The following is a 24,788-nucleotide window of genomic DNA, read 5'->3' on the forward strand; positions in this document are numbered from 1 at the left end:
CTCCAAACTTGGACTAATGATCTGAAATGGTAGGATCTTTCCTAGCCTCTACAATGGTGGCAATCTTTTAAATCACAACATTTATATTATTTAAACGAAGGATTAAAACAAAATGGGAGGAGGACAGGTATTTCATAACAAAACCAACTCTTCTAGATCAAAAGAACCATCTTTTGTTTCTCAAGTGATAATGAATATTTATGAGTAAATGGTGCTCTTCATTCATAGTGACAAATTATGTTTGCACTGTTTATAAACAAGTGTGTCTGATTACAAAAAATTACAAATATTCACAAAAATAATATAAGGTTAATACTAATGTTATTTTAACTTTGGATTTCTTTCCAATGAATAAAAGCTAATACCAAATTTAAAACAAAAATTGAACTTTGACTTTAAGAAAATGTTGTGATAAAATCAATAAATACCTCTCTTATTTCTCTAACATACCAATTTAGTTGACCTCTACACAAAAACTTTAAAGCATACATATTAAAATGTAACATGTAAACAAAAGGTATTTGATTACTGGTTCATGATCCATGGGGTTTAAAATTTTAAAGAGCCATGGTCCTTATCAGGTGCCAGAATAAACATTTTATTAAATGTATTACAATAATTAACTTAAACTATTTTTGTCCCATGACCATTACTGAGGTGGAAGAAATCCCCATCGCCCATTTTTTTTTAATTGTTTATGATCTTGAATGAGCTTCAGTAACCCCTGTAACAATTAATTCAACGGATACTTATCTGATCACTTCAGTTATCCAGCACATAGCCAAGAAATAGAAGAAAACTAGTCTCGAAGGATAAAGTCCATGTACCTTATTCACAGGCAACAATCCTTAACTCAAAGTCTTTTTCTTATTTGAAAAAAAAAGTATTTAAAAAAATGTGTTTGTGTTCTCAGTCCTCAGCAGATTAGGAGGAAGAAAAGAAAGGGGATAAAAAGAAGCATAGAGCACTAAGAACAGTGGGGTCTCAAAACAGCTTTCCAGGAAAAGCAATCTTATCAGCAACACCTGGAAACAAATTAGAATGAATAGTACCCAAACCTACAAAATTAGGAACTCTGGAAATGGGACCCAGGAAGGCTGGGTTTTAACAAGCACTCCAGGTGATTGTGATGGACTCTCAAATTTGAGAACCACCGTCCTAAAGGTAGGAATACTAACAGAACAACACAGTCATCAATAAAATGCCAGTAAGAACTTGGTAAAAGGGTTCAAATAAACTTGCCTGAGTATATGCATTCAGGAGGAGCACTTTAACAGATTCAGAGAACAAGAGAAAAAGGCCTTACCTTTAAGGTGTTATAATCTAACATACTGGGATGAAAGGACAATGGAAAGGGTAAAGAATCTAAGTAATTATATAACTTGAAACAAACTGCTCTACAAACTCTGACACCTAAAGGGTATCAATTAGATTCTGGTTCAATATGATCACTGAGGCAGACAAAGCTGAGTGTGAGTCACCAAAAAAAGCTTATATTTTATCTGAAAAAACAGAGTACTACAAATCTTGGAAATCTATGAAAAATTGCTGAAAATCTCAAGTTTTGACAGTTAAAACCATAAAACTTCTGATAATAAAAAAAATCAAGCGGGGCACCTAAGTGGATCAGTAGGCTGGGCATCCAACTCCAACTCTTTCAGGTCAGATCGTTAGCTCAGGGTCATGAGATCCAGCCCCGAATCAGGCTCCGTGCTAAGTGTGGAAGCCTGCTTAAGATTCTTTCTCCCTCTTACTCTGCCCCACTCCCCAACCCACATGTGCTTGTGCGCTTTCTCTCCAAAAAAAAAAAAAGTAAATAAAAAAAAATCAAGTATGCCAGAAACCTCCATTTCCGGTGATCCTAAATAAATCAATTATTGTAGCTTCTCTGTCAATTTCTTTAGATACCAAAGATACAAATAAGATAGTGCCCCAAAATGTATATACATGAGATAACCAGGATGAACTGTTAAAATTTTACATCCAAAGAACACTGGCAAATGTAACCTAACCGCTTAAAAAAAACCGAAGTTCATATTTTGGTGGACAGTCATCACTGGATACCAGACAATTCCCAGGCTTGTGCATACCAACATCCCACTGATGTTCCTCCTCTTCCAGTTGCCTGGAGAGATGCCTAGAAACCACCTGATCTGGGTCCCTAACTGATTACACAGAAAAAAGCATCTCAGACAACCTGAATATCTGCCCTGGACTATTATAAAAGCAAGAAATAAGTGTTTGTCAGGTGAAGAAGCCCTTACAGTTTGGATCTGTTTGTTTCAGCAGGTTAGCGTAACACCACATCACAAACAATGGGCAATAAGATTACAATCCATAGTAATTACAGCCTAGAGAGCAGTTTGGGGACAATAATTATACTAACATCCTATTGATCTGTACTGTTTTCTTTAAGGTACAAAACCCCCCAAAGGGACTATTAGTTATTAGTTACTACTTAGAGGAATACCGATCTAAAATCTGGAAACCACATCTAAAACACAGGAAGGTATTTATGAAATCACAAGAAAATATCTCATTTCAGACATGTCAATGTAAAAGAGAGTCAAGACTAAAAAATCCAGAACTAAACATTATCACCATAAACATGCAGTCCACATTTGATTGTTTGCTAGTATTTATGTTTAGGCTTTACAAGCCTATGTGCACTGGGGGTTTTAAAATAGGTATATCTCTAATTCCTCTCCTTCTCTAAGACCCTTCCCACGTGCTCTATTCAGACTGCACATCTGAAAAGCAAAAAAGAGTAAGAAAACAGGTGGCTTTCATATATAAATTTGACTAGTCAGGCTGAGAAGAATCAGGGAAAATTCAAGACATAGAAGAGGCTGCTAGAGGGGAGGGGGATGGGGGATGGGGTAATGTGGTGATGGACATTTGGGAGGGTATGTTTTGTAATGACCACTGGATATTATGTAAGACTGATGAATCACAGGCCTGTACCCCTGAAACAAATAATGCATTCTATGTTAAGTAACTGAATTTAAATTAAAAAATAATTATCAAAAATAAAATTAAAAAAGATGAGGCTGCCACCTTTCATGTCATTCCTACAGAATTAAAGGACCATCCCTAACGAAACATGTAACACACAGCACAGTAATTACATTCACACACTCTCTCCCTCACTGAGTACATACAATGCACCAGGCACCACTGAGCCAAAAGGTTAAAGAAGAAGTGATCCCGAGCTCTCAACCTATTTGACTTAATGGTGGTGGGGGAGGGGGGAGCTGACTCCCAACTCTCTACATCCAGCTAGAAATCAGGAATGTTCTTGGGCATTTAACTAATACATGCCCTCTCTGCCTCATTCATCCAGAATCACTACAACACTCTGATTTACCCTAGATGCTAATCTTATATTGCTGAAACAAAACTCCCCTCATCTCCACCTATGATAGCCCTGGTGGGATTTTCCATTTACACAGACAAAGTCAAGGAAGTCCAGTACCTTTTAAAGTCCCTTTTAAGTCTAGTACAAAAACCAAACTCTCCTTCTGCTACCTCTCTCTCATCACTGTGTTCACTTCTGCTTCTTTTTAGTGTACCTATCTCCTACAGATCAACGTGCCACAAAACAATAGAATTTTACATTAGAAAGACTCTTGGAATCATCGAGTATCATCTTCTTATAGAAACGAAGGTGCTAAAACACAGGATCAAAGGGTGTGCCAAAAACCACACAGCTACTTTATTATAACCAGCACCACGTTCCAAAGGCAATCATGTCATGATTCAATGAAAGCAGCCGAAGAGCAGCAGGAGATGTTGCTGTAGTAGCAGATCACTGAACTTAGGGTGGCAGGGAACCTCTACCCACTCCCATCCAGCCCCTACCCCATAGGTAAGGGACGTGTTAGCCAATACATGAAATTTAAACAGGAAGTCCACAACAGGAACTCTAAAACCTAACAAGACATATTAACCAGGGATTCCCCAACCAGTAGAGAGTATCTACTGGTAGCTATTAAGCCTTACCTGACAGGTCTCCAAGCCAGCTGCAGCAGCCAAATCCCCCTCTGCGCCATTAACGTCTCGCCTCAGTCTCCTGAAATTCCCAACTGGGAAGGGAATACAGGCCCACGGGCATTCCCAACCCGGTTATGGCTCTACAGTTCTACTGTTAGTAATCTTCCCTGGGACAGCACCATCTGTATCCATATACATGCATACAAAGAGCAGTCTCCATCTAGGATGAGCTTAACATTACAGGGCAATGAAAAGGTCCTCTTCACAAAAACCTCAGAGACCCCTGATCTTAACTATAAATTTTTATTTTATTTTTGAATGTAGAAAGTACTCCCCAGTTAGAAAACCTGGAAAAGTTTGATTGATTCTGCAGAATATACCTGAAAAACAAAGTAGTTACAAAAAATGGAAACATGCAATTTAAAAATACTTACAAATATTTTCACTGATTTTAAGAATGTTTTAGCACCTCAAGACACAAAGTGACTCTAGTTCTGATATAGTCAAACTTTCAAATGGCACATTTCTGTTCTTATAGGACTATTAATAGCTATATTCTCTTGAACATTTGCAGTTTTTAGAAGTTTTCAAAGATGTTCATGAAATCATTAAAATTCACTGTACTTAAGAGATACTGACCAATTAAAACAATTTTTTCCCAAGACAAAAATGAAGCTTAAGTGAGTAAGCACTTATCAGGCACCATCTATATGCCTGTCTGTGCTAGATAAGAAATGAAATGGTTCTTAGGGAATTGATAATATGCTTAGGAAATCTAGACTGATATTTTTAAACAAAGAATATTTTAATGCTAGACTACCCCTACTGCTATTAAGAATAAAAATAATTCAGAGAAATCAATTCAGACTGAAATATCAAAATCACAGCAGAATTTCTTGACTGGGTTGACCCACGGAATTCATTTAACAGTAGACTTCTGAAAAATAATTATAAGAAAATCTATTTAGAGTATAAAACTGGTGATGTTTAAGAATTACATAAATATTTTTTATAATTTTATTTTTAGTAACTATACCACTGAGCAAAACATGAAATAATCTAAAATGATAGATTATGAAGTTTTTATGCCTTCAGTGATTGTAATGTAGAACCTAAGATACACAGTAAATTTTTAAATATGAACTTAGATATTCACCATCAGCAAGACCACAGCTTCATCCTATCAGCAGAGTTTCCTATTTTCCCACAGGTACATACGCTCCCTAGCTGGATATCAGAGCAGGAATACAGCTAGCGGGATAGACATCTGTGCATTTTATTTCAACCACAGTAGTGTTCCAACCATAATGACTTAGAGGAGTTCGTGATTTCTGACCTATATGATTTGTTAATTTTAACAATATATCCCAATCTGCCCTCTCTCTTGTTTTTCAGTCATACAAATAGATCAGTTATATGGATACACACATACGTACAACTTGTCCAAAAAAGAAAGTGGAAAAGAATTTACCCCATTGAACACAAAGAGAAAGAACTAGGACCAGGGGATAAAAGACAGACAAGACAGAGTTTAGTTCAGCAAAAGATATAATTTTCCTTTTTATTCAAACTTAAAATGTACACTGAGTTACCTTGCTTAGCTAACGAATTCTTTATTACTAAGAAGAAGTTAGATGATAATCTGTTAGGAATGTCACCTCTAAACTGGCACAAGGCCCAATTATGTCGACTCCAAAAAGTTCCACCTAAATCAATGACCAGTATCAGATTACTCCACAAACCAACTACTATGTAAATGAAACTAATTAAGCCTCCATTTCTTTGCCTATGATATGAAATGCCACAGAGCTAAGGAATCACAGAACTTTATTTTTTAGCATAAAACTTTAAGAAAAAAATCTCCTTACTCAAACTTCTCAACATTACAAAAATAAAGAACTATTTTTAGGTAGCACCATTTGATATATATACATAAAATTATATATATATGAAGTTTAGTATTTTAATATTTTAGAACAAGAATAATGAAAAAATATTAATTTCCCCTTTTCCTTTCCTGTCCCCCTTTTCCCCACACCTTGCCCAAGCCAAAAAATAAATATTAGCTAATTTTACCCGTCAATCTGGCACCCTCAAGAATATACAAGAAATGATTATTTCAAAAAATTGGACCTAAAACTGTATTTTCTTTAGATTTTTTCTAGACTATTACAATAAGATTTATAACAAATGAATACAATTATTCAATAATGGTAAGTATAGTATAATTAAATGCTTCTCCCCAAATCAATCATCTGAGATTTGCCATAATAAATTAAAATTTGGCTAATGGTCCAAAAGCCTGCACCATCCTCATCTTAAAGAAATGAATTTTTGAAAATACTTAAAGTCATTAATGGCTCTCTTTCTCATTTATAAATTAATGATGGCATTTTCAAATTCAAAAACTCTCTCTGCCCCTCCCAAGTGTCCACACACAATCAAGCAGAACAAGAGATGCTCAAATCCTGAGTCAAAACTGTTTATTAAAAACCACCAAATATATCAGTAAACTCCCTCAAAATGTAGGTTCCCATTGCTACCTCTCTTAAAATCACTTTCAGACTATGGTTAATACTGAGGTAATTAAACTTAAAGTACAGCAAGACTTAGTTTACTAAGTCTACTATCAATTCAAAATACTCTTAGGAAAAATTCTGATTAAAAAAACCATTCAACAATTAGTTCTCATGATAAAATTAGTTTTCATGGCACAAAAAAGGCATAAATTATCATTTCGTATACTTATTGTAGTCATATTTTCATCTCTAAAGATCTATTCAAAAACTTCACCTAAGGCAAGAGCTACTAGAAAAATAGATCTTTATCTGTTACTTTCAAAACATTCTTACTAAAACACATTCTGAAAAAAAATAAAAATAAAAAAATAAAACACATTCTGGAAATAGATTTTGCTAAGTGTGTGTTAAGCCAGTGGTTCTTAACTTTCTGAAGTCAGTGAATCTCCAAAGGATAATACATGCTGTGACCAGAGAAAAATGTATGTTTACAAATAAAGAATGTGCATATAACTATAGGGGTTCTCAAAGACCATGAAGTCCAAGTTGAGTGCCATACCCCAAATACTCCTGTAACTATTCATAGCAGATACTTAGAACGTAGCAAGCTACTGTTCTTAGGTTAAATGTGCATAAAACAACTAAACCTATAGATCCTTGATTTCCTAAAGCAGAAGAAAATGGCTGTGTATACAATTCAATGGAAACTTAACATGTGCTGCATGTTTTTAATAATTTAAATACCTTTGAAACCTAATTAGCTCTGAAAAAATTCAAATAACTTATATAAAGTTTTACTTCTTATATTAAAGCTTTTTAAAAACGCACATCAGGTTTAAAAGTGCTGAGAACACATTTTAAAGAAGAAATTTTCACTCAGGATTCACTCAGAATCTACTGTGTTCCAGGCATGCTTTTAATTCCTTGTAATTTGAGGAAATTCAAAATCTAATTATCTACTTAATTTTGCTCAAATATTTTCAAATTTTGGTCAAAAAATATATTTAAATATGCATTTTTTCACATATAATGAAAATGACATTACTCTAGTTTACATCTGAGTGCCAAAATATTTAAGGTTTCATGGTTTTTTTTTTTTTAAAGATTTTATTTATTTATTTGCGAGAGAGAGAATGAGAGACAGAGAGCATGAGAGGGAGGAGGGTCAGAAGGAGAAACAGACTCCCTGCCGAGCAGGGAGCCCGATGTGGGACTCGATCCCGGGACTCCAGGACCATGACCTGAGCCGAAGGCAGTCGCTTAACCAACTGAGCCACCCAGGCGCCCTAAGGTTTCATGTTTTTATAGAAAAACAATATTTGACATATTTTCAAGGGCAATAATTTCTAAAACAAATTAAAAAAGCGAAAATGAAACTTCATAAACTGAAAATTATCAATAGGTTATATCTACAGTAGACAAGAAGCATTAAATTAAATCGCCACTAAGGTAGGTAAATAAACTCTACCACCTTTTTGGTTCTACAACTTTAAAGTGGAAATACCAAAAACCTTTCCCAGGCCTTGAGGAAAAAAAAAAACAAAACATTCGTGGGTAAGAAGGGATGAAAGACACTGAAGGGAGACTTAATTTTTTTCTTTGTTCATCTCCAGAAAGTGTTAAGCCATTAACTAAAAGGAGAAAATATTAAGAAATAATAAATATAAAACCACTCATCATTCCAGTATTTGTGGAAAATACTTTAGCTTATTAGTTGATTTTCATTTGAATGAAGAACAATTTTTAAATAATAGGTATTCAGGAATACATATAACAGGTATACTGACCCATTACCAATGGTTCCAGACAGTAATTACTTTCATTAATAGGAAATAAAATGACCATTTTAATGTTAGAGCTATATAGAAGAGTAAATAGTTTCTTCACTAATTTAACGTTTTATATTAAGTTTATCCTAAATTTAGGTTGTTGGTACCCAACTGAGACCAATGAAACATCTACCTACACACAATGAAACATCTACCTACCCTCCTCTACTGAAGAGCTTGAAGAAGAAGCATTAATAAATTTTCTGTTTTCAAGATCTAGAATTTCTTTTGACATTTTTAACTCCTTCAATATTTAAAAAGCTTATTATTATTTTTTTTAATGGCAAGCTTGAACTAATCTGATCAAAGATGTGAACAAAATAATTGCTTTTGAAATAAGCAAAGATGTGTTGGTAGGCCAAAATAAACTGGTACTTCCTTAAGAGAGCCGAAGTTTTCTGATTGGCATATGGATACCATGCTTGTGGGTGCTTTATAAACACTGCTCAGAAGTCTGGACAATCTCTAAGAAATTTTAGATGTATAGCTGACACGTAGATTATGCTCATGTAAACAATGTGAACACACCTCAATGGGACAAAAATCATAGTAGCATATTACTTACAAGTAAAACTTTTAGGCTACCAGGGATATTCAATTCTGACACTGCTCTCTAGGGAAGAAGGGAAAATATTTACAAATTTAACTGAACCTGAAAAGAGCCAAAGTAGAAGAAAAGGTAAGTAGACAGGGGAGAGGGAAAGGGTCAAAAGGGAAGGGGAGATGAGTGGGAAAGAAGAGAGCAAGAAGGAAAAAGGTGGCAGGAGGAGGCATTGATAAAATCCTTGGCAACACAAGGATATATATATACTTTATATACTAAACAAGATGCTCTGTTCCATAAAAATATCAGTACTACTCTCATTCTTTATCTTATAAAGATCCTCGATTGCGGTATTAGTATCAAAACCAATGAATCTTACTAACTGGATTAAGCCCTGGAGGCAATATTAGTTCCAGACTGACCTAGGTAGACCTTTTGGCTTCAATGGCATCCAATTTCTGTTTTTTGAAACATTCAAGACTAAGTGATGATTATCCAGTAAAGATTCTAAAAACATAATCGTGTGAGTAATTCAAACAGTTTATAGAGACAAGATAACCTACTCTGCACTTACTATAAATTCAACATAATTCTCCACACCTTAACTTTCTAATTAAGGTATAGCAGTAGGGATGGATGATGTTATTTAAGAAATTTTTCATATTTTTATATTAAAATAAATGTTTACTATATGGAGTAGAATACAAAATTTGCATGAAAATTTAAGATAAAAGAGAGGACTTCAAAGAAAATAGGATTCTGGAAGGGTCACATTGACTATACCTCAGGACCCCTGGAGTATAAGTGCATTTATTCAAATTCTTCTGCCATTATGGGTAAACTTGGAAAAAAAATGATTGAAAAGTACTATTTTCTCTACCTTGATGACCCCTAAATACATTTCTTTCCTACTATTGTTTCTAATACTTTAGCCAACTTAAAATGACTACTATAGATTTATAATCAAACACCTGAAAGGCAATACATCTAAACTTGTATTTAGAATGACACAGAATTATTTTTTTAGAAACTTACTATAAAAGGGAGACTTTGAAGTATATATACATATCATATTCTATTTCTGATGCTTTTATAGAAGTTTTTGAGTGAAACAGCATTATTATTGACTTGAAAAAATAGGGAAATAGTAAGGTCCAAGTAGATATTTTTTTCTAATAAACCATTTTCTACTTTAAATTTATTTTTGTGCTTTTAAACATGCTTATATATAATTTTTGTTCATATTTAAATTTTGTTTTAAAATTTTCAACTATACATTTGATCTACGGTACCAAAACTGAAAACATAAAACTCATAATGTGTCCAAATATGAATCATTCAAGTATACAATTTCAGTTTTCATAAACTAATAGCAAAAGTGCTTATAGATTTGATATCTGGAACTCAATGGAAATAGTTACTCAACTTACCTGGTGCTAATCCAGCAGCAGCAGGACTTCCCATGGATGGGTGAGAGAACACTTGAGAGAAGGCAGACATATTTGACTGGGACACGTTACTCAGCCTGGAGGTTGATCCTCCTTTAGGAATAAACTCGCTTGCAGTAGGATTTGGTGTCTATTTAAAAATCAAATATAGTAAGTTAACACACTTTAAGCCCAAAAAAGACACTGAATCTACTAGGAATTATTGCACAATGATTTACTGAGTAAAATATTTTATTGAAAGGATTTACAGTGTTTTTAGTTTCCATATTTTGGAGTGGTATAATTAAATTTCTCGAAGAAAATTTTTTAATCAATTTTGAGGATTTTAATCATTTCATTTGCAGAATTTAACCCCAGAAAAATGTAAAATTTGCCTTGATTGTCAAATACGCATCATTACCAAACTATCCTAACACATTTTAGAGAACTGGGAGGTTGAGACTACCTCAAAACTGAGCAACAAGTTTCAAGTTTAATATCTTTAAACCACTTCTACCAGGATAAAGGTCAAAGCGCCTTTATTCCAAAATTAATCATTTCCCTTTTTTAAAACACAACACATTTCCCCAATAATATGGTGCCATGTATTTAATTAACAGAGTAAAGACAAGAAAAACATTTAAAAACAAGGAAAAGGTGGGAGGAATCAAGATATAAGAAAAACCTAACAGAGGCCCCAATGCTTTCAATGCCCACAAGTATCACATGTAACTTGTTATATTTAAAGTATTTTACTATGAGATTACATGGAAAAAAACTTTCTTCACAGCTGTACTATGCCACAACATTTTATATATTCAAGTGGCATAGTACTTTAGGCTTTAAGAACTACTGTAACATTATGAGACTGCATATCAAATTCATAAATGGCCTGTATTTTGTCGACGTGGAATAAATATCCTAAATTTTTCTGAAATAGTAACCATTTTAAATTCTAAGTGCCCAAGCATAATAAAGATTCAATCACTCTTAACATTAATGATATCATTTGAATTCAACTTTCAAATGGTCAGCCAAGGAGATAATTTAGTATGGTTCACACTTCAGCCCACATTCTATGCATACATATAAACTAAGTTTAAAACACACTGAATCATGATGCAAAGCATTTAATCACTTAAAAGTCTTTTAGAACCAATCATTAGAATGTAAAAATGCATTTCCACAGAAGGCAGAAAATAAGAAGATGGACTAATTCCTGTACAACCCGAGAATTTCCCTAATTCAATATGAACACCACTCTACACTGCCAAATTAGAATTCAAATTATTAGATTTAGAAGATTATAAGGCAATAGGCTGACCTCAATTTAAACTCTACAACAAATGAGTTTACCAGTTACATGCCAGCTAATGTTAAAGTTAATAAAATGTAGAAGAAATGCTAACCTGGGCTTAATTAAAATATACTAAAGTAATGAAATCTCTTTAACTGTCACATATAAGACATGAAATTCTAAAAAAAAAAAAAAAAAAATCCAGGCCTGATCCAAAATATATTTTCCAAAGAGGAAAAAAAAAAATTCTCTATTACTTTTCTCTGTGTGTGCGTGTCTATTTTTAAACCCTTCCAAATTCTAGTTTTCAAAAATAGTGGTATGTTCTATAAAAGTACGGTCAATTCTTAATATCTGTGAAAATTTCTAGAAAAATAAGTCCATGCATTTTACTGATATACTAATCCCTAGTTCTAAGGGAACAAATGGCTACTAACAGGATCACTTCAGAGCTAAACCAATGTGTTTCAGTTAATCTTAAATCTATTTTAGAAGGGGCATCTGGGTGCCTCAGTCGTTAAGCGTCTGCCTTCAGCTCAGGTCATGATCCCTGGGATCGAGCCCCGCATCAGGCTCCCTGCTCCCTGCTCCCTGCTCCGCGGGAAGCCTGCTTCTCTTCTTTCGCTCCCCCCTGCTTGTGTTCCTGCTCTCGCTCTCTCTCTCTGTCAAATAAATAAATAAAATCTTTTTTAAAAAAAATCTATTTTAGAAGATGAGAGTCAAGATAAAAGTAATCAGTATCTTGGTAAGAGTCCAGAGTGCCTAGGAGGGATGGAAACTTCAGGATTACAAGATTACTAAAAAACAGCAAATTTAGACAAAGAAAATTATATGTGTATACAAAAAATTTTAGTAGCATATTCCTGAGAATTAGGTATTACTCATTTTCCATGTCAGTTATATCTTATATTTACTGTGAATAACAGACTATCTGATTTCAAAGCAAAGCCACTCTAAATTAAATCTATTTTAAATTAATTTGAAAGCCTACTTTAAAGGATCCTATAAAGGAGAAAAAGGAGGGAAAAGTCTATTCCACCATTCCCCAAAAAATCATATGTGTCATTATAATAAATTATAAAGAACCGCCGAATTTATCAGCGGTTATTAAAATTAATGTAACTATGAAAATTTACACACTGAACAGCAACCTTTACAGATTCAACAACCAAAGATGCAAAAAACCTACCCAACAGTTAATTTTAGTTAAGAAGTGAAAAGAAAAGCCTAAAATCCTCCCTCCTTTCTCTTTCCTGATTTAAGATGGCAAAGCATTTCCCTTGAGTGGATGGTTTAGGAGTTTATTTTATTCAACTCTGAGTATTTGAGATTAGAGAAAAAGTAAATGGATTTAAATGGCAGAAAAAACAATTACACAGGATTTAGGTACAACACAAAACAAACAAAATCTAGGAATAAAAGAGTAGAGCTATTATTAACAGGTAATACAAATTCTCATATTATTATCTAGCCAGATTAGAGAACTATCAGAAATATTTAAAGTAATAATTAATAATTATTATAATGAGAATACTTTTTATGATACAATTATTTAAAATAATAACTACAATTAAAAGATACATTCTTAAAATGACTTTAAATTTTTTGGTTTAAAATATAAATATGGACTTTATAAAGTAACAAAATAGTATAGGCACACACCTTTAACATGTTAAAAAGAACAATTTCTTGAAAAATAAGCCAAAACCACTTAACTAAAACCAGTATATCATATTAAAATGAAATATATGTTCATCAGAAAGTAATCAATTTCTTTTAGCTTTAGGAGGTGAAGGTTGTATCTAGAAAGAAGACTCAAGGGCTTGGGTTATATAAATTTTCTAACTTCAACACCCCTAAAGAGAATGGAATAAAAAGTTTTATTACTCCTGCCCTATGATTTTCATAATCCTTAGCCCTATGATTTTCATAATCCTTACATAACTATAGGGGCGCCTGGGTGGCTCAGTCATTAAGCGTCTGCCTTGGGCTAAGGTCATGATCCCAGGGTCCTGGGATCGAGCCCCGCATCGGGTTCCTTGCTCAGTGGGAAGCCTGCTTCTCCCTCTCCCACTCCCCCGCTGTGTCTCTTTAAAATAAATAAATAAAATCTTTAAAAATAATAATAATAACCCTTGCATAACTATCTAGTATATGTTCCTATAGTATTATATTTGTTATTTCATATACAGGTAATTTATATTCATAATTTCTATTTCTATTCTAGTATTTATATTTCAAATCCTAATTTTCAGCATTCCTTAAACAGCTATAAATGCATGTTTGAAAAAAAATCAATGTTTATTCAAGTCAAGTAACAGACATTCACTTTGGGAGAATTTATCAATAAAAACAGAGTTTCGGGTTCTCATACACTTAAATTTACACTACAACTTGCATGCCAAAAACAACCAAGTGTTTTTTATAAATTGATACCATCCCCCAACATTTAGCTATGATCCCGACCTGTACTCTCTAAACAGAAATAGACTAAATCAAAAGTCCTAAAACTTAGTTTAAAAAGCACTGTTGTCGGGGCACCTGGGTGGCTCAGTCGTTAAGCATCTGCCTTCGGCTCAGGTCATGATCCCAGGGTCCTGGGATCGAGCCCCACATCGGGCTCCTTGCTCAGCGGGAAGCCTGCTTCTCCCTCTCCCACTCCCCCTGCTTGTGTTACCTCTCTCGCTGTCTCTCTCTCTGTCAAAAAATAAATAAAATCTTTAAAAAAAAAAAAAGCACTGTGTCATTATTATACTTAAAATAATAATTAAAATTTCAATGTAGATATCTCACCCAACCAAAATGACAGAGTATTTCCTATCCGATAGGGTTTTTTACAAAAGTAAGTAATTTTCCGATAAGGTTTCTAACTCAGGTTTAACATTATTTTATGCTTTTCTACTACTACATGATTCCATGGAAACTTACTTTTAAAGTAAAATTCAGTATTTAATACTCTGCTGGACTCCACTACAAACAGAACACTTAAGACCACAATAAATTAGTCCCATAAATTAAGGGACTGAATTAATAAATGGTGCAACAAAATAAAAAGTACAACCATTAACTATGTTTTTAAAATTAAGTAGAAAAACAGGAAGTTTGTATTAAATGAAAATAGAATACAAAGTCTTATGTAATATTTCACTGCAAATATGTCAAAAAGGTCTGTAAGAAAAAGTTGTCTTAAGGTGACATATGACTGAGAAACCATTAATGTTCTTGAGTATTGTTCAGGTTTTTAAATATCACATAGTAAACCCATAAAACCCATTAAAGACCTTCCATGGTAAAGATCCTTATAATGAGCTCAACTTACTTGCCTTAATGGCTTAAGTTGCTATCAGTAATCTTTCTACTCTCTGAATGAAACCTGACCTGCTAACTTTTTCTTAACAGCTTTATTTAGATACAATTGACATATAAATAAGCCACACATATTTAAAATGTAAACTTTGATAACTCTGGTCATAGGTAGACAACCAAGAAACCATTATCCAAATCAAGATAATGAATATATGCGTCATGCCAAAAAGTTGCCACAAGCTTCTTTCAAGTACCTCCCTCCCATTCCTCTCTACTCCCCTACTTCGGTCTTGAGGCAACCACAGATCAGCTTTCTGTCACTATAGATTAATCTGCATTTTCTAGAATAATATGAATGAATCTTACATACATATTTATGCGCTGGTTTTTTACCCAGCTTCTTTCTCTTGGCAACATTAAGATTCATTAATGTCACTGGTTCTTAACAATACTGCATTCTTTTTTACTGATTAATATTCAGGAACATCAATATACCACAACTTGTTTATCTTTCCACCTGATGGACAAAGGTTGTTTCCAGTTTTTGGCTATTAAAAACAAAGCTGCAAAGAACACTCAGGTACAAGTCTTTGTGTGGATATGTTTCATTACTGTTGGAAAATGGCTTGGATATATACGGTATGTGTATATTTAACCCTTTTAAAAAATTGGTAAGCTGTTTCACAAAGTGGTTGTACTATTTTAATACGTCCACCAGCACTCTGTGCAGAGATCAAGTTGCTCTATGTACTCAGGGACATGTGCTTTGGTCGGACTTTTATATTTTAGACATTTTAATAGATGTGTAGTATCTCAATGTGGTTTTATTTTGCATTTTCCCAAATGACTTATTTGCCACTCTGTGTCTTCTATCACAAAATGTCTGTTCACACTTTCTGACCATTTTTATTGGATTTGTTTTTTATTATGGAATTTTGACAGTTTGGGATAGAAGTCCTTTGTCAGATATGTGATATACAAATATTTTCTCCAGGTCTATAATTTGTCTTTTCACTGTCTTAACAGTATCTTTCAAAGAACTGAAGTTCTTAAATTTTGATGAAGTGCAGTTTATAAAAATGTTTAAGAGTCATGTACTTGGTGTTGCATCTAAGAAATACCTGCCTAACCAAAGGTCACAGATATTATGCGTTTTCTTCTATAAATTTTTTAGTTTCATGTTTTACATGTAGGTCTAAGTTCCACTCTGAGTTAATTTTATAAAGTGTGAGGTATGGGTCTAATATTTTTTGCATATACTCAATTATTCTAGCACTGTTTGCTAAACAGATCATTTTTCCTCCACTGAACAGCCTTTGCTACTTTGATGAAAATCAACTAATTATTTGAGATTACACAAATCTATAGATCAACTTGGTAAGAATCAACATCTTAACAATAATGAGTCTTCAGATCCATGAACATGATACATGTCTCCATTTATTTAGGTCTTACTTAATTCCTCTCAGGAATGTTTCAAAGTTTTCAATTACAGATCCTCAGACCTTTGTCAGATTGATCCCTATTTTATATTCCTGATATTACCATAAATTACATAATTTTTAAAATTTCAATGTACTATTATTTGTTGCTAGTACATATGTACCAGTTTTCTGGTAACAAATTACCAAAAACTTGATGGCTTAAAACAACAGAAATGTATGCTCTTCCACTTTTTGGACACTGTACGTCCAAAATTAAGTTGTTGGTACAAATGCACTGGAGTAGAATCCATTCCACACTTCTCTCCTAGCTTATGGTAACTGCCAGCATTCTCTTGAGATTCCTTGGCTTGCACCACATCACTTGTTTCTAGTCTCTGTCCTCACATCACCTTCTCCTGTGTATAATCTCCCTCTGCCTCTGTCTTACCAGGACACTTGCCATTGTTCTGGGTCCACTTAAGTAATTCAGGAAGGTATCTCCAAATCCTTAATTACAAATGTAAAGACTGTCTAAATAAGGTAGAATTCACAAGTTCCAGAGATCAGGACATGAACTTATCTTTTGGGGGGCCAAATTTGGGCTGCATTTGTTCTTCTTTCTCTAGTTTCCTAAGGTAGAAGCTGAGGTCACTGACCTAAGAACATTTCTTCTTTTCTACTATAAGCATTTAGTGCTATAAATCTCCCTCATTACTGTTTTTGCAGCATCCCACAACTTTAGACATGTCTTCATTTTCATTCACTTCAAAATACTTTCTGCTTTCCCTATTTCTTCTTTGACCCACATATAATTTAGAAGTGTGTTATTCGGTTTCCAAATACTTCAAGATTCTCCAAATATCTTTGTTATTGATTTCTATCTTAATTACATCGTGGTCAGAGAACATATTTGTCTGACCTGAATCCTTTTATAAATTTATTGAGATTTGTTCCATGACCCAGAATTGGTCTAAGTCAATGTTTTATGTGCACTTCAAAAGAATATGTATTTGGTTGTTTGGGGGCAGAGTTTTCCATAAATGTCAAATTGATAGAGTTGTTCAAATCTCCTATATTCTTACTGTTTTTGTCTCCCTCCACTACTGAGGAGTACTGAAATCCCTATCACTGTCTGTCTACTTCTCCTTGCAACTCTTATTAGTCTTTGTCTCATATGTTCATATTTTAACCCTATTATTAGGTACATACACACTGAAAAATGGTACATCCATGCTCTTAATGAACGTCCCTTTATCTTTATCAAATAATTCTCTTTGTTCCTGATAATATTCTCTGCTCTGACACCTACTTTGTCTGATGTGAATATAACTACCTCAGGTATGTTATATACACAGTATATATCAGTGTACTATATGTACAGTTGACTCTTGAATAACCATGGGTTTGAACCGTGCAGGACCACTTACACAGAGTTTTTCGATACAGTACAGTACCTCTAAGTGTATTTTCTCTTTTGATTTTATTATTTTCTTTTCTCTAGCTTACTTTATTGTAAGAATATAGCATATAATACATATAACATACAAAGTGTGTGTTAATCCAATGTTTATATTATCAGTATGGCTTCCGGTCAACAGAAGGCTACCAGTCATTAAGTTTTGGGGTAGTCAAAAGTTATACAATGATTTTTTTTTAAAAGATTTTATTTATTTATTTGACAGAGAGAAAGAGAGAACAAGCAGGGGGAGCGGCAGGGGGTGGGAGAAGCAGGCTCCCACTGAGCAGAAAGCCCGATATGGGACTCGATCCCAGGACCCAGGGATCATGACCTGAGCCGAAGGCAGACGCTAAACCAACTGAGCTACCCAGGCACTCCGTTACAAATGCATGGGGAGTTATCACCTCAACCCCTACATTGTTCCAGAACCAACTGTATTACTACACTATCTATCTACATATATATATATACACACACACACATATATACACACTATATATATACAGTAATATACAGTAGTATATTACTATATTACTATATTACTATAATTAAACTAACTACATATTATAGTATACATACTATTATATATGGTATATGATACTAGTAATACACACACACAAGTCTTTTTTGACTAGTGCATGGTATAACTTTAAACCTATTTTTGGCTTTATGTTTAAAGTGGGGTTTTTGTCAGTTTCATATAGTTGGATCTTGCTCTCTTTTTTTTTAAATACAATTTGAAAATCTCTGCCTTCTTATTGGGACATTTAGGCTATTTACATTTAATGTGATTATTAATATGGGTAGATTCAAAACTACTATCTTGCTACTTTTCTGTTTGTTCTCTTTGTTCTTTGTTCCCCTTTTCCTTTTCCTGCCTTCTTCTGGAATTAACTGATTTTTTAAATTTCTTTTTATTTCTTCTCTGAGCTTATTAGCTATAACTCTTTTGTGTTATTACAGTGGCTGCCTTAAGTTTTATAATATATATATACATATTTAACTTATCACCAACTATCTTTGTCTAGGGTCATAACAAAATACCATATACCGAGCAGTTTAAACAACAGAAATTTATTTACTTTCTCACAGTTCTAGAAGGTGAGAATCTAGGATCAAGGTGCCAGCAGAGGCAGTTTTCCCTGAGGCCTCTCTCCTTGGCTTGCAGACAGCGAACTTCTTGCTGTGCCCTCACAGCAATAGGCCTTTTCCCTGTGCCCATGCACCACTGGTATTTCTTTGTCTTCTAAGGATATCAGTCATATTGGATTAGGGCCCCATCCTTATGACCACATTTAACCTTAATTATTTCTTTAAAGGCCCTATTTCCAAATAGAGTCACATTAAGGGTTAGGGCTTAAACATACGTATTTAGGGGAGACAAAATTCAGTTCCTAACACCAACTATAATCCAGTCTTAAACTACTTCACGTATAGTATAGCAAGCTTACAATATTATACTTCCATTTCTCCTCTCCCAGACTTTATGCTATTGTCAACACATATTTTAAATCTATTATGTTATAAAGCTAATAAGAGGTTGTTACTATTTTTGCTTTGAACAAGTATTTTTCAAAGAGATTAACTAAGGGGGAAAGTTTCTTATATTTACTCATGTAGTATGTGTTTCCAGTGTTCTTCATCTCTTTGTATAGATTCTGATTTCCACAGGCTTTTGTTTTCCATCTGCTTAAAATACTCCCTTTAATATCTACTGAAGTACACATCTGCTGGTGGTGAATCCTTCAACTCTTGTATGTTTGAAAGAAGTGTTTATTTTGCTTTTTTAAAAAATTATTTCAGACTCACTGAGTGTTTGTATGTCTAGTAGTGTTTGCATGCCTAATTTTTTATTAGATGACAAATATTGCTATTTTTATCTTGTTGGGTATTAGGTATTTTTTTTAATATTCCTATAAAAATTCTTGAGCTTTGTTCTCCGTCATAAACTGCTTAAAAAGTAGTCTGATCCTTCAGGTCTTGCTTTTAAACTTCATTAGGAAGGACCAGGGCAGCATTTATTTTAAGACAATAATTTGGCCCCACTACTAGGCAAAAGACTTCCCATTACATTACTGGTGCTTCATAAATCATGATGTTCTCCATTTTGGCTGGTGAGAATAGGAACTACAGCTGGTCCTGTATGAACTCTGAGAATTATCTCCTGTGATCTTTTTAGGAATTTCTTCTTCCAGCTCAAATAGCCTCTTCACTCATACCCTCTGCTCAGTACTCAGTTGAAGACTCAACGGGAACTTTGCAAGTGTCTACTATAGTTCCTTCTGTTTATGAACTCTCTTCTCATCAGTACTTTTTCTTGTGAACTATAACCTTCTGTTAACCTCCAGTTTGGTCTCCTCAATTAAATAGATCAGTAGGCTCCACCTGAGTTCCCGTTCCATGCACCAGGCCTAGAAACCCTCCAAGTGGTAGTAAGCTAGGCTCACCTTTGTTTCCCATCTATCAGGGATGATTGTCCTCCACTGTCTGATATCTAATGTCTTGAAAACTGTTATTTCATATACTTTGTTCAGTTTTTTAGCTGTTTCTGGAGGGTAAATCCAACACCTATTCTTCCACCTTGGCCAGAAAACAAATCTAGTAGTGATGTTTTCAAAACATAAGGTATCCCTAATTTGATCAATAAATAAAATTTAGCCAACTCCTCATTTTGTTTAGGCACTCATTAGTAAAGAGGTGCTTTGCAACTATCATTTCAAACAATTTGTGAGCAAATCTATCACCTCCCTATTAAGCTGGTTTTTCTTTTCAAGTTTTGTTGTGTCTTCTGTATCATCTCTTTCCTAAACAGATAAATTATACCACAGCTAACTATCTTTTTGATAATGCAGATATCTTTGAAGCAACAAATCATGATATCTATTCTACATCCTAAATATTTCTCAAATTCAACTATTTCTACCTATGTCACCATCAGTGCCCTAGTCTACACCACCATCACCTCTACTCAAGTTTACTGCAACATCATCCCAATGGACCAACTAGACTCCAATCTTGCTCAACTCCAATCCATCTTCTATTTTGCAACCAGGATTAAAGAGAGTAAGAGAGAAAAGCAGAAAAAAAGAAAAGGAAGAAGAGGAGGAAAAAGAGGAAGGGAAAGTGGGAAGAAAATAAGAGAAGGGGAAGTTTTGTTTAATGACTTCACTGATGAAATCCAATTAGATTGAACAGATCAAGTCTCCACTGTTCTTGACTGAATTAAGTAAATTTAAAAAAAAAAACAGGATATGAAATGTTGATATTAATCTTAGCCTTATCTTTTTTTCTAAAACCTACTCCAATATACCATCTTCACTACTATTCTTCTCTCTTTGGAGTTAACAAAAGAGTCCAGTTGGGACTAATTCAAAAGATTTATGTCCAAGGGGTGTGTGTGTGTGTGTGTGTGTGTGTGTCTGTCTGTCTGTCTGTCTGTCTGTCTGTCTCCTGGCAAGGGCAAAAAGTAGTGAATTATTTGGGTAGGTAAAAGAGGGGATACTGAAAATGAGGGAAAAAGGCAGGAATTGGCAAGTATTTTGCCTTGCTAAAATTATCTATAAAGGCATAAAAGATGAAAGGACATAAAGAACAGCCCCATTCAGAGCTATTTTTACCAGTCTTCAGTGTTCATAAATAATACAGAATAAAGAGGAACAGGGTGAAATGGAAAGGAGAAGTCAAATGGCTAACCAGACCCTCCAAGTTCACACTTCTACAAGATTTTTTTTTTAATTTAATGGGTTGTTATTTCCCCTTATATTTCAAGCATATCCAAATACAGTCAATTTAAAATTTATTATCAAAATATACTCAACTTCTGGGTTTCTCAGGAACTAACCTGTTTAAGACCAGCAAAATTTCACCTTGTAAGTTAGAAGTTAACATCTAAAATACTACTACTGTGAAAATTAGTCTAGTATCTCAATTTAAAATTTTTCTGAAGCAATTTGGGCCCTCTGATAAACACCCCAATAGAGGAAATACGATTTCTAAATAAATTAGAGTCAAATTGGTGAAGACCATGGAAGAAAATTGATTACTAATGCTTCCAAGAGATGCACTTCAGTTTTGTTTTAAACAGAAGTTCTCCTATTTATAATTTGGCTATCTTTAAAGTAGCATCAGTACATGAGAACCTACAAGTAAAAATCAATTAGTAATAAGCTTCATATTATGGTAGAGTTAAACAGAAAAATTTTCACAAGCTCAGCAAAAGTAATTATATATAATAGCTTGAAACTATGGAAACATAAATTTCCAAAAAAAGTACTCATTAGTCCCATCCTTTACGAAGTTTGTCATAAATAGGTAATACCCTAAACACTCTTCTTGAGAACAGCTTGATAATATGCATCAAAATGAAAAATAAGCTGCCCTAGTACTCCCACATCTAGGAACTAGAGCTAAGGAGAAAATCACGTATGTAGAAAAAATTAAGTTTTGCATGTATTTTTTTAAATTTGATTGTTTTTTAAAAAAGGAAGTGACTAAAATATCTCTTGATAGGGATTCAGTCATGTGAATTTTAGTCCCTACAACAGCGTGTAGCCATTAAAAATCATGTGAATTGATATATTTCTATTTACCAGGGAGGGAGGTCCAGTGAGTAAAAATAAAATAAAAATTAGGCTAAAATACAGCAATTATACTACACAGCTATTTCTGTAAAATGGTATACTTATGCCTAAGAGAAAGGGAAGAAGGGGAAAGAAGGAAAAATATGTGTGCACACATGCACATGTATATAAAAGGATGCTAACTGAAGAGCTCACTAAAATGTTAAGAGAGATGTCATCTCTGGGTGGTGAGGAAACTGGAAGCATTTTTGCTTCCTTCTTTGTACTTCTCTATAGTATCTGAATTTTTTCCATTAAGTATATATAATTTTTACAAAAAAGTTGTAAGAAAGTTTAAGATTGTTAATCATAAAGTCACTTACACAGTTCCCTTTTCTTTGCATATCATCACTGAACAGCATGCTGTTACACAAGAACTCACATAAAATATGCAATATTTAAATTGAGACCAATAGAATCAATGTATATAAAAAAGCAAAATCTGTATGTGGTGGATAGAACACATTTTCAAACAAAAACAGGTAAACTGCTCCTTTTCCACTTGAAAGTTATTTATATGTTACAAGTTCCCCAATAGCAGTAATCATTAATGGTCAAAGAGGCATTATCTCCTAGCTCAATATTCCTCTACCTATTTATATGTCAATTATCTCAAGAAAGCTTAAAAAAAAATTACTCCCCCTAAAAAAAATAAAAATACCCATTCAGGTCAGTTAATGAGTAGTCCAGGACAATGAGACCATCACAGCATTCCAAAGAGGCAAGAATTACTATATAGGCAAGAATACCTATATAGTTATAACTATTTTCTATATCTATGCACAGTTTCTATTAGAGGTATATAATAGTGAAACCTATTTGCCACATTGCACAGTAAGAAAGATTTACTTAGAGGCATTTTCTATAACCAAGAACTCTGTAATATTCAGTCACAAGATAAAAGATCTATTAAGATTTTTCAAACATTTTTCCATAATGATATTTTTTGTCATGAAACTGTACCAAAGAAAATTTTAAGAAACTGCACAAAGCATTAAATTTCAGGACTACCATCAGGACAAATATAGATAATCACTAATCCAGGTTCATTCATTCAATTATTTGAATAACTAATACATAGAAGATACTGTGCTAGGCACTGTGCTAGGCACTGTAGAGAAGAAAAATCTATATAACATAGGCACTGTGTTCTAGAAGCTCACAGATGGGCATTTCACAGGTAAATGTATCCTGAACCTAATTCTGCAATCCCAAGAGCTCAGAACATCCAGATATCAAAAAATATTAAGTATCACAGTGTGCCATATACTGTTAGCCTTTAAGACAAGTTATATATACATTAATTACAGCAACATAAGTGCTAGGGAAAAGTGAACAAATGCTTAATGCTAACTAATTAGGTCATAAGACTAGATGCCCGAAATGATTCCTAAAAGACAAGTTTGCTGAGTCAAGATAGAGAAAAGGGCACAGCAAGCAAAGCAATGTTCAAAGACAATGTTCAAAGAAAGAAGCAGAAAGAGCATGGTACTCTTCATGGTACTACAAATAGTTCAGTAGGTCTACAGCATTTATCAGGAGAGAGATCAATAGGTACATCTTGGATACCTTTCTGAAGGATCTGAATTTATTCTAATGACAAAGGTAAAAAAACAAGATCAGATAATCAGTCAGGTAGTGGTTTGAAAGTTAAGACTAGAAGCAGGAAACCAGATAATAAGTCTTACAATAATAACAATCCAGATAAGAAATGAAGGTAGACCTAAATTATAACTCAGTAATATTAAAAGTGAAGACAATTTCAAAGTAGCCCAATCAATAAAACCTAGTGGCTGAATGATGTAACAGATAAGGAAGATGGAGGAGGCAAGAAAAACTCACTAGACAACTGGGTGATATAAAAAAACCAAGACAGACAGCAGGCACATAGTTGTGAATGAGTTTGTACAGACATGTGTGAATAAAACAGGTTTAAAGGAAAAGATGTGATGTTAGTTTTAGACATAATGAATTTTCAAAGTCTTATGCCATATAAATGAAAATGTTCTGAAGAAGCTAGTACTCAGAGTGAATGCAAAGGACTGAGGGGCTAAAAAAAAACAAAACAAAAACAAAAACCTGAAAGTTGACTATGAATAGGGAGTAGCTGAAGTAATAAAGATCTGCTGAGATCCCTGAGGGGCACTGTGTGGAATAAATGAGAAGAGAGTGAAGGACAGAGCTTGGGAGAGTTCCTGAGGGCAAGGTAACAGACAAGAGGTCCTCAAAAGAGACTAACAAAGAACAGTCTAAGAGCTAAGTTCAAAGAAAGAGGAATGGTCAACAATGTCAAACCCATCAGAGATCGAATAAGAACTGGTACTTTTGTTAGGTAACCTTATCAAAAAGAGTTTCAACAGAACTGGTGAAA

At 33.8% G+C, this 24,788-nt stretch overlaps 1 protein-coding gene across 7 annotated transcripts in view; it reads right to left on the reverse strand.

Annotated features, from left to right (window-relative positions):
* PAN3 (poly(A) specific ribonuclease subunit PAN3) overlaps nt 1-24,788 on the reverse strand; it is a 130,019-nt gene that overhangs the window by 60,508 nt on the left and 44,723 nt on the right. For all 7 annotated transcript variants that reach the window (XR_010410061.1, XM_045869244.3, XM_045869247.3 and 4 more), the window contains one exon: nt 10,316-10,463. Coding sequence is in view for 6 of the 7 variants with exons in the window: in XM_045869244.3 (XP_045725200.1) it covers nt 10,316-10,463 (148 nt within the window). In the remaining variant the exon portion in view is untranslated. The remainder of the gene's footprint in view (nt 1-10,315; nt 10,464-24,788) is intronic.

This window comes from Mirounga angustirostris, unplaced genomic scaffold (assembly GCF_029215605.1).
Source record: "Mirounga angustirostris isolate CCGP_5_RB_7025 unplaced genomic scaffold, mMirAng1.0.hap1 SCAF_3, whole genome shotgun sequence".
NCBI lineage: Eukaryota > Metazoa > Chordata > Mammalia > Carnivora > Phocidae > Mirounga > Mirounga angustirostris.